We start from the raw sequence: 11,414 nt of genomic DNA on the forward strand, positions 1-11,414 counted from the left end.
GCATATAAATACCGTTAAGTCGTTAAATGTATAAAAACTAATTTAAACATTTTATTGGAACTATATAATTGTAAGAAAATTATAATATTGGTATTCGCCCTTAAAATCATTTCACATGTAAAATAGTGTTCTATCTCTGCCATACAACTTTGCAAATGATGCAGTCAGAGGAAAGCTGCATAAATCTAAAGTGGTTTATTCCATCTATGTACAGATACATTTTTACCAAACAACACTACACGGATCATACACAGATATTTATCTTTTTTCTTTTTTTTAAATACTTTAAAGACTATGTAAAGTGGACGTGTTTTATATTTAAAATACAAACTGTGAGATACATTACCATTTATAAAAGATAGGCATTCCTTCTTTTTTTATAAAAAGTTTGGTAATTTGATGCAGTTCATTGAACAATAACAAACAAATTAAGAAACAGATGACACAGATGTTATTTAAAACTGCCCTAAATGCATATAAATGCAAGAAAAACATGTCAATAAAACTTTAGAATCTTTAGAAATGCCACAAACACAAAACAAGCTAACATCTTAAAAATCAACTGTTTTGTCATACTGCATATAATAATCATTACTCCATGCAGTCACATGTATTATACTGACAAAGTCCTTTCTCGATTTTGATTGAGAAACATGCAATACAAACTGCTTTACCTTCATAAGAAAATACCTGACAAGATCTAAGATGACCTTTTTAAAAGTACAAAAAAAAAAACTTTTCTTTATCTGTTAAAGTTCATTTCAGGCATTTGGCAGGATGTAAAAAGTCTTTTAAATGTACAGTTTAGTCTCTTTCAGAAATACTTCTACACTTTTGAGCTGTAATGTTCAGCATAATGGTGCTAACTGAGAGTTGAGTTTTGCTCGGTGCAAACTCTTTTAAGCGGTGGGGCTCCAATCACATCCTCTTCCTCCTGTCAAAAACAACAATGTCACACATGGCATGCATTCGACCAAGTTGCTTTGAAAAGCATAATCAGGTTTTCATAATGTTTACAACATATATTTTAATTCCCACAATGCATTAGGTTCAAACCACGTCATTTATTTGAAAACTATTGGATGTTACCCGAGTAGAGAGAGACAACATATCTTCTTTAATGAGAGTCGGAGGCTCATCCGTTACCTCACTGCTGGTTGTTGATGTTTCTAAATATGAAAGATAAAACAAGCAAATGCATGTGAAATGAAGGTTGCACCATCATTACTGTTATCTTACATGCTTGGGTGAATCTAACAAAACATGTCAAGAACATGCATACAATAAATCATAATTTAAAAACGTGTAAATTAAATATTACATTTAATGGTCTCTTTAATGGTCTTTCTGGCTAAAACCTGATGATTACATTATTTTACATGAGTCCACCCCCCAAGATTACTGTTATAAACATGAGCCACGTCTAAAAGGCAAAGGTGGAGGTGTTGCTTCAATTTATAACAACGTTTTCAGGATTTCTCAGAGGGCAGGCTACAAGTATAACTCGTTTGAAGTAATGGTACTTCATATAACATTATCCAACGAAACAAATGTTAATGATAAATCCCCTGTTATGTTTGTACTGGCTACTGTATACAGGCCACCAGGGCACCATACAGACTTTATTAAAGAGTTTGGTGATTTTACATCTGAGTTAGTTCTGGCTGCAGATAAAGTTTTAATAGTTGGTGATTTTAATATCCATGTTGATAATGAAAACGATGCATTGGGATCAGCATTTATAGACATTCTGAACTCTATTGGTGTTAGACAACACGTTTCAGGACCTACTCATTGTCGAAATCATACTCTAGATTTAATACTGTCACATGGAATTGATGTTGATGGTGTTGAAATTATTCAGCCAAGTGATGATATCTCAGATCATTATTTAGTTCTTTGCAAAATTCATATAGCCAAAATTGTAAATTCTACTTCTTGTTACAAGTATGGAAGAACCATCACTTCTAACACAAAAGACTGCTTTTTAAGTTATCTTCCTGATGTATCCAAATTCCTTAGCATATCCAAAACCTCAGAACAACTTGATGATGTAACAGAAACTATGGACTCTCTCTTTTCTAGCACTTTAAATAAAGTTGCTCCTTTACGCTTAAGGAAGGTTAAGGAAAACAGTTTGACACCATGGTATAATGAGCATACTCGCACCCTAAAGAGAGCAGCCCGAAAAATGGAGCGCAGCTGGAGGAAAACAAAACTAGAGGTATTTCGTATTGCTTGGCGGGAAAGTAACATATCCTACAGAAAAGCATTAAAAACTGCTAGATCCGATTACTTTTCTTCTCTTTTAGAAGAAAACAAACATAACCCCAGGTATTTATTCAATACAGTGGCTAAATTAACGAAAAATAAAGCCTCAACAAGTGTTGACATTTCCCAACACCACAGCAGTAATGAGTTTATGAACTACTTTACTTCTAAAATCGATACTATTAGAGATAAAATTGCAACCATTCAGCCGTCAGCTACAGTATCACATCAGACAGTGCACTATAGACCCCCTGAGGAACAGTTCCACTCATTCTCTACCATAGGAGAGGAAGAATTGTATAAACTTGTTAAATCATCTAAACCAACAACATGTATGTTAGACCCTATACCATCTAAGCTCCTGAAAGAGGTGCTTCCAGAAGTCATAGATCCTCTTCTGACTATTATTAATTCCTCATTGTCATTAGGACATGTCCCCAAAACCTTCAAACTGGCTGTTATTAAGCCCCTCATCAAAAAACCACAACTTGACCCCAAAGAACTAGTTAATTATAGACCAATCTCGAATCTCCCTTTTCTGTCCAAGATACTAGAAAAGGTGGTATCCACACAATTATATTCCTTCTTAGAGAAAAATGGTATATGTGAGGATTTCCAGTCAGGATTTAGACCGTATCATAGTACTGAGACTGCTCTTCTTAGAGTTACAAATGATCTGCTCTTATCATCTGATCGTGGGTGTATCTCTCTATTAGTTTTATTGGATCTTAGTGCTGCGTTTGACACAATTGACCACAACATTCTTTTGCATAGACTTGAATACTTTGTTGGCATCAGTGGAAGTGCATTAGCATGGTTTAAATCGTACTTATATGACCGCCATCAGTTCGTAGCAGTGAATGAAGATGTATCCTATCGATCACAAGTGCAGTATGGAGTACCTCAAGGCTCAGTACCAGGGCCGCTACTCTTCACGCTTTATATGTTACCCTTGGGAGATATCATCAGGAAACATGGTGTTAGCTTTCACTGTTATGCTGATGATACTCAGCTCTATATTTCTTCGCAGCCCAGTGAAACACACCAATTTGAAAAACTAATGGATTGCATAGTCGATATAAAAAACTGGATGACGAGTAATTTCTTACTGCTAAATTCTGAAAAAACAGAGGTGTTGATTATAGGACCTAAAAACTCTGCTTGTAATAACCTAGAACACTGTCTAAGACTTGATGGTTGCTCTGTCAATTCTTCGTCATCAGTTAGGAACCTAGGTGTGCTACTTGATCGCAATCTTTCCTTAGAAAGCCACGTTTCTAGCATTTGTAAAACTGCATTTTTCCATCTCAAAAATATATCTAAATTACGGCCTATGCTCTCAATGTCAAATGCAGAAATGTTAATCCATGCATTTATGACCTCAAGGTTAGATTATTGTAATGCTTTATTGGGTGGTTGTTCTGCACGCTTAGTAAACAAACTACAGCTAGTCCAAAATGCAGCAGCAAGAGTTCTTACTAGAACCAGGAAGTATGACCATATTAGCCCGGTCCTGTCAACACTGCACTGGCTCCCTATCAAGCATCGCATAGATTTTAAAATATTGCTTATTACTTATAAAGCCCTGAATGGTTTAGCACCTCAGTATTTGAATGAGCTCCTTTTACATTATAATCCTCTACGTCCGCTACGTTCTCAAAACTCAGGCAATTTGATAATACCTAGAATATCAAAATCCACTGCAGGCGGCAGATCCTTTTCCTATTTGGCGCCCAAACTCTGGAATAACCTACCTAACATTGTTCGGGAGGCAGACACACTCTTGCAGTTTAAATCTAGATTAAAGACCCATCTCTTTAACCTGGCATACACATAACATACTAATATGCTTTTATTATCCAAATCCGTTAAAGGATTTTTAGGCTGCATTAATTAGGTAAACCGGAACCGGAAACACTTCCCATAACAACCTATGTACTTGCTACATCATTAGAAGAATGGCATCTACGCTAATATTTGTCTGTTTCTCTCTCGTTCCGAGGTCACCGTGGCCACCAGATCCAGTCTGTGTCCAGATCAGAGGGTCACTGCAGTCACCCGGATCCAGTACGTATCCAGACCAGATGGTGGATCAGCACCTAGAAAGGACCTCTACATCCCTGAAAGACAGCGGAGACCAGGACAACTAGAGCCCCAGATACAGATCCCCTGTAAAGACCTTGTCTCAGAGGAGCACCAGGACAAGACCACAGGAAACAGATGATTCTTCTGCACAATCTGACTTTGCTGCAGCCTGGAATTGAACTACTGGTTTCGTCTGGTCAGAGGAGAACTGGCCCCCCAACTGAGCCTGGTTTCTCCCAAGGTTTTTTTCTCCATTCTGTCACCGATGGAGTTTCGGTTCCTTGCCGCTGTCGCCTCTGGCTTGCTTAGTTGGGGACACTTCATCTACAGCGATATCGTTGACTTGATTGCAAATAAATGCACAGACACTATTTAACTGAACAGAGATGACATAACTGAATCCAATGATGAACTGCCTTTAACTATCATTTTTGCATTATTGACACTGTTTTCCTAATGAATGTTGTTCAGTTGCTTTGACGCAATGTATTTTGTTTAAAGCGCTATATAAATAAAGGTGACATTGACATTGACATTTAGATTTTATTTGTGTTATGGCATTATTTTATGACAGTTCAATACAATTATACCCTTAAATATCATTTCCGAATTTCATTATTGTTAAAAAAAAAATGTTTATGATGTAATGTCTTTAAAGAGCATTGCGTAGGTTCTGAAATTTCTAACCGTTACTGACACCAGTGGCCGTTAGAGGAACTGCAGCCAGTCTCATGCTCGTTCTCAGTGCGCACGCTCTTTTTTTTTTTATTTTTTTTTTTTACTTACGAGGAGTGTCCGTGGGTGTCTGAATTGTGCTGGAGGCTGGTCGCTTCTTTCCATCTGCAGAGTCCATTTGAAAACACTATTGCCGCTGCTTACTATAATGGCTGGCGTGCCGTACGGTTGTAAGCCCAAGTAGACGAGAACGTCACATTTTGTGAATTTTCGCGCCAATTCGGGCCCGACTCCTCCACACACAATTGAGCCTACAGGCTGATAGAGGCAACCGAGGTGGACAGTCGAGGTGTCATTCTTTTTTTTACATCATGGTTGGCTCGTAAATGTACAAATGAAAACTCTATCTTAAAGATTTTTTTAAAGTAAAAACCTCCACATAGCTCCTTCAACTTATGCCAACAAAATACGTCATTGTCTTTTGTGATACAGTAAGACAAATATTTATTACAGTAATAATCACTATTCAGAATAATGGAAATAGACGGAAAATAGTTTTATAGTTAAATGTATATTTTAGTGCTGTCAAACAATTAATCGTGATTAATTGCATCCAAAATAAAAGTTTGTTTCCATAATGTGTGTGTACTGTGTACTGTGTATATGTATTATGCATATATAAATACACACACATGCATGTGTATATTTAAGAAAAAATGTAAGTGTATGCATTTAAAACATTTATAGCCTATATATAATGTCAGTTATATTAATATAGTTTCAAGGTTAATATAAATATATACATGGAAATATTTTCAAAATATATACTGTATGTGTGTGTATTTATATATATACATAATAAATATACACAGTACAGACACATATATTATGTTAACAAAAACTAATTTTGGATGTGATTAATCATGATTAATCATTTGATAGCACTTGCATTTGTCAGTTAGGTAAATAATCTTTTTACTGAATGTTTTTTCACCGGCCTGTCTCACCTCTCTCAGCATCCATGGTCTCCTGTCCCAGGGTGGGCGGCTGGGAGTCCTCTGTACGGAAGTAGGGTGTGTGTGAAGGGCTCACTGCCTCACTCACGTGCTGTGGACTGGAGTTGCTGCTGCTGTCCACTTTGGTATTAGACTGATAGGCATCTGATAGGAAACTCTGGTTACTGTTGTCATCTGTTTATGAAAGTGGATGAATGAAAAATATTTGTGTGAAATCTCCTGAAGAAATATGTCAGTTATGTTAACACAAACCAGTGTTGCATTTTATATATATACAGAGAGAGAGAGAGAGAGAGAGAGAGAGAGAGAGTGTTCTAAATTGTTTACAGAGGAAATTTCAAGTTTCCTCATGTTTGACATAAACATAACCTTAAGTCCTCTATTACCCTGAAAATCCAGTAGCACAGAGCGGGCGTTTTCTAACACTACATCTGTAGGAAAGCCCTTCAGTTCCCTCACTGCTGTCCCTGACACTTTAGGCTTGTATATCTGCAAGAAAGAAAAAAAGACATTTGAAAGACATCTGAGAAGTGGCCAGCTGCTTGAGATGACATGATATACACACCTGTTTAGTTTCTGTAACTGGGACCCATTTGAAAATCCGTAATGATGTATCTCCCACTGTTACCCACTTTTTTTCCCTACGAGGACAAACATGTTCCAGGGTAATATCACAAAAATGGCTATATTACAAGAAGAAGAAATAAAAATGTTAAGATTGTTACATATATATTGTTGATATAGTAATTTTTTTTAGGCTCTTTGTAATTTCTGCTATTCTCAGTGGTAGTTAGCATTAGATACTCAATTTAATAGTTTTTTTTTTTTTGCCACAACGCAATAAAAAGTACAGTGTATAATTCTTTATATAAATAAAATATAAGTATTACTGTATTTATAGTTATAATAATGCTTAATTCAATAGAGACTAACTCAAATTAATATATAAAACTGTTTATTTTTACATTTCAGACATTACAAGCAGAAATGTAAATAACAAAATCACTCCATTACAGACCAAAAACAGATTGTTCAATCCACATTGACACGCCCATAAGCTGTATACAGTGAAGCCCATTGGTTGCCTTGCTTGTCTGTCATGTTACTGAATGACGTCACCCTCCCCGCCACTCTGAAGTTTATTTTTGTAACGTGGAAGAAAAGAAACTTGTCTCCCTCTTTAAACAAGCAACTTACCACCGACGGACCCTTTCAATTGCCGCCATCACTTTTTTGATATCATCTTTGGCGCGGCTGCGTGTCTCTGCTCGCACGGACCGTCCCGACATTTTAATGGGTTTTATTAGTTTGTCAAGATCTCCCTCTTTTTCTTGCCTTCCTCCGTCTGCGACTTGATCTCGCCCTGTCTTCGTCTGTGTCTCGCGAGACTTCATAACGCGCGACTGGCACTGCCTCTTTGCATTTTTAACATTACCCCCGTTTAATTTATATGTTCATATATTTCCATTATAAATAATTATTTAGAACCTGTTATGTAATAACCACAATATGAGGGTGTATGACATTAAAAGAAGCTGTTACGTGCCTACAATGCCGTCAACACACCACTAGATGACAGTGTTTTCCCACTTAAAATACTCCGACAGGATAACGGTGCAGTACTGTACATTTCATGCCCCTATCCCATTATATTTGATTTTACACGTTAGACAAAATATTAAAATCGCATTTTAAATATGTAAATGGTTTTAAAATGTACATTATTTTTAATTATGTTCTTTGTAAATAAAAACAACATAGGATTGCATTTTAAACTATTTTGTTCCCAGCTTAAACTCACTTCTTACATGATGCAAAAAAAAAAAAAAACCTTGATGCAAAAAAGAAAGCAAAAATCTAAATGATTTGTTTTATAAACAAAATGTTTCAAATGTTCTGTATTGTTTTTATATTTACTTCATATTTTAACACCATTGTATTTTTACAAAAATGTTGTAACAATCTCATAAAATATATTTGCCATCTCACTTTATCAGTAATTTTACATGGCTGTGATGTTTAAACTAAGTGACACTGGCAACTAATATTAAAAATAAACAAAAAGAAAAACACAATTCATTAGATTTTTATTACAGAATTTTATTTATACTCTCCCTCTGCATGTTGACAAACAAAATTCAGTCATTCAGAACTTATCAAACAACCTTCACACACACACCTTAGTCTTGTGAACACACTCCAGGTGCCGACTATAAATCACAAATCTAGTGAAACACTACTTCCAGGATCTACAGTTTTGCCTTACAACATCAGGCTTCACCACAAGTTGGCAACCGCTGGAGGTACTGTACTGTAGGCATCATGGGGGGTAGCACCATCTCCCCATTAGCCTTCCCGATGGCAATGGAGATCATTATCAGAGCATCAAAATGGGTCGTGGGAGGAGAACGACTACAATGTAATCAGAAGTTACCACCAATTCGAGCCTATATGGACGACCTAACAACACTCACAACAACTGTCCCCTGCACCAAGAGACTGCTGGAGAAACAACATGGGCGAGGATGAAGTTAAAGCCCAGTAAGTGCAGAAGCATCTCCATCGTGAAAGGACAAGTCACAGACCAAAGATTTTAATGTTGGCGGAACAACTGTCCCATCTGTCTCAAAAATGGATGGAGCATGGCTGAGTTTTGTCATCAGAGCCACATATGACCTGCTACCATCCCCTCAAAATCTGAAACAGTGGTATGGAGAAGATCCCGCCTGTTCCCTGTGTCAAGTACCTGTATCCCTAAGGCACATTCTATCAGGGTGCACTACAAGTCTCACCCAAGGGCGCTATACTTGGCGGCATAACCAAGTATTAGAGAGCTGGCATCAGTACTGGAACAGAAATGAACCACCACAAACAACCTCCCACAAACATTGACAGGTCAACTTCACAAATTTTGTACCAGCTGGCCAACATCAAGAGCATCGTATAACACTTAAAGATGCAAGCTTCCTGCAATCAGCGCGGGATTGGAAATTGGAAGTGGACCTTGACAAGAAGCTTGTGTTTCCCCCAGAAATAATGGCTACAACACTCCGGCCAGACATGGTCCTGTGGTCTCCAACAATAAAGCTGGTATATGTTGTTGAATTAACAGTTCCATGGGAAGAGGGGGTTGAAGAGGCTTATAAGAGGCTTAGAGGAAAAAGAACAAATATTCCGACCTGGCAGCTGAAGCATTCCAGAACAGCTGGAAGACTAGCATCTTTCCAGTAAAGGTGGGATGCAGGGGATTTGTTGCAACATCTACCACCTGTTTGCTGAAAAAAAAAATAGGGGTGGAGGATCGCTCTTTCCAACAGGCCATCAAGTCCATATCAAGTGCTGCTGAAAAAAGCAGTAACTGGCTCTGGATCAAGCGCAAGGACCCCATCTGGGCAGTGGGCTTCAATCAACGAAAGGTCGATGAAGCAGGATTGCCTCCTCATGACCCCAATGACATACCTTACCCTCCTTTTTTAACCACTCCACACCGATTGCTACTACCAAGAGTTTCCTACTAAAGGGATTGAAACATCTAGTTCTATTAGCTTTACTAATGGTGACCATTCGAAAAGTATGACTATACAAGAAGCAAATTTAAGTATGATGATTGCACTGATGGCACAGATAGCCTGTTTGAAGAACTCGTGGTTACGTTCACCTCGCGCTGCCTCCACATGGCTGTTAATTCAGAATCTGCTGAAAATGAACCACAAAGAAATAGAACAAAAATCACATTTCGTTTCACAATACGCGTACTCTTACTTAGTTACTTCCCTTGCAAAGCATGCCACATGACCGTGATCTCTAGTTGAATAGCGAGCGCCATCTAGTGGTCCTCTGCTCGGTTAGCTTTACATGCATGGTTTTAAAAACCTCACATGGCAAAACGTTAGGAAATTTAGACAACGTGGAAAAACAGTAATTCCTACTTCATTTTTGCATCAATGACATCTTACTATGAGTAAAACAAGAGCATGGATGCACATAAATTAACATGTCTATTTGCTCAAAATGTGGCTTTCTCGTGGTAGTACCTCTAATATCAAGGCCTAATGGCTTAATTTAACACATCCTCTGTGGTTGCACACAAACCAGAAAACAGAAAGGGCTGATCGCATAAGATTGGCCAAGTTCAAGGGTATATATAAAAAAATAAAAGGTGTTTAAAATTTTGGCTTTCGCTGCTAAGAATACTGTGAAAAGAGACCCAAAATGCTTATAACCTGCAATTTAAACCAAGGAAAAAGTGTACCTTGAATTCATTCAGTCGTATTTTGACTTTGACTTCCTGTACAATCAATTTATTTCTAAGAAATTCTTAAATTTTCTATTATAAAAAACTAATTAAGGGCAAGGCCTGGAAACAAAAATACGTTTTCATACTCTGCTTTATTTTTTTGTCCTACTTTTCCAGACCCGGTTGGGACCATGACTACATAACTGGCCCTCGCTGACCTTATCGCTGACCTTATTCTCTTGTGCCCAAAGGCAGATTCCTGGAGTCTCCATGTTGAAAAATGTGAAAGGGTCCTTGCTCAGGATAATTAAACCAATCACTGCAAGTTTGAAGACAGAGAGGAAGGAAGCTACGTGTCTAAAAATAAATAAATAAATAAATATAAAATACCTTCATTTCAATTTCAGTTCATGAATTAAACATCACGACTATTTTAATAAGAACTGAAAAGAATCTATATAGTCAGAAGATCTTGATGAAATAAGCCCACCTGTATACAAAATAAAGGCCTTTATATCTATAGGTAATACATGCAGAATATGTAAAGCCTTTCAAAAAATAAAAGACCCCAACGCCTGTATTTGCGTCCATGAGATTCGAAAGGATGCTATTATGTGCAGCAGAGCACCTCTCTTAATAAAATAAAAACGACGTGCACATGTTCGTGTTGGCCTTAAAAACGCATTAACAGCCTTGCAATATAATTGTTAATTTATCGCACCGTTCGTTTGTGTTGGTATTTTTCCAGTGACTTTTTAACGTTACCCCACTAAGTAGCGACAATGAGTGAATCATGCACTACATCGTTTTTAAACCCTGATTAATTCATAAAGAAAAGACCACCACCATACTGTCTTCAGGACTCTGCCCACAGAAATACATTGAGTGAATTATAAACGAGCCTGATGTAGAAAAACTATTAAGAGTGGACTGAGGTTTACAGGTGCTGGTCATATAATTAGAATATCATCAAAAAGTTGATTTCACTAATTCCATTCAAAAAGTGAAACTTGTATATTATATTCATTCATTACACACAGACTGATACATTTCAAATTTTTATTTCTTTTAATTTTGATGATTATAACTGACAACTAAGGAAAATCCCAAATTCAGTATCCCCGTCCTTG

At 37.1% G+C, this 11,414-nt stretch overlaps 1 protein-coding gene across 1 annotated transcript; it reads right to left on the reverse strand.

Annotated features, from left to right (window-relative positions):
- Nucleotides 1-430: 430 nt before the first annotated feature.
- Nucleotides 431-7,424, reverse strand: LOC132101869 (B-cell CLL/lymphoma 7 protein family member B-B). The gene is made up of 6 exons (XM_059507088.1): nucleotides 7,245-7,424; nucleotides 6,613-6,688; nucleotides 6,434-6,536; nucleotides 6,039-6,221; nucleotides 1,090-1,169; nucleotides 431-934 (listed from the first exon to the last, which is right to left on the reverse strand). Exons 1-6 carry the CDS (start codon nucleotides 7,334-7,336, stop codon nucleotides 863-865), a joined length of 606 nt encoding a protein of 201 aa, XP_059363071.1. The 5' UTR covers nucleotides 7,337-7,424; the 3' UTR covers nucleotides 431-862.
- Between the last annotated feature and the right edge of the window lie 3,990 nt (nucleotides 7,425-11,414).

The sequence above is a fragment of the Carassius carassius genome, chromosome 23 (assembly GCF_963082965.1).
Source record: "Carassius carassius chromosome 23, fCarCar2.1, whole genome shotgun sequence".
NCBI lineage: Eukaryota > Metazoa > Chordata > Actinopteri > Cypriniformes > Cyprinidae > Carassius > Carassius carassius.

What these genes read in the sequence shown, in the direction of transcription:
- LOC132101869 (XM_059507088.1), bottom strand. Translation starts at nt 7,336, where the DNA reads ATGTCGGGACGGTCCGTGCGAGCAGAGACACGCAGCCGCGCCAAAGAT. An exon ending in ATTGAAAGGGTCCGTCGGTG is followed by an intron (nt 6,689 to 7,244) that starts GTAAGTTGCTTG and finishes TTGTCCTCGTAG; the next exon opens with GGAAAAAAAGTGGGTAACAG. An exon ending in CAGTTACAGAAACTAAACAG is followed by an intron (nt 6,537 to 6,612) that starts GTGTGTATATCA and finishes TCTTTCTTGCAG; the next exon opens with ATATACAAGCCTAAAGTGTC.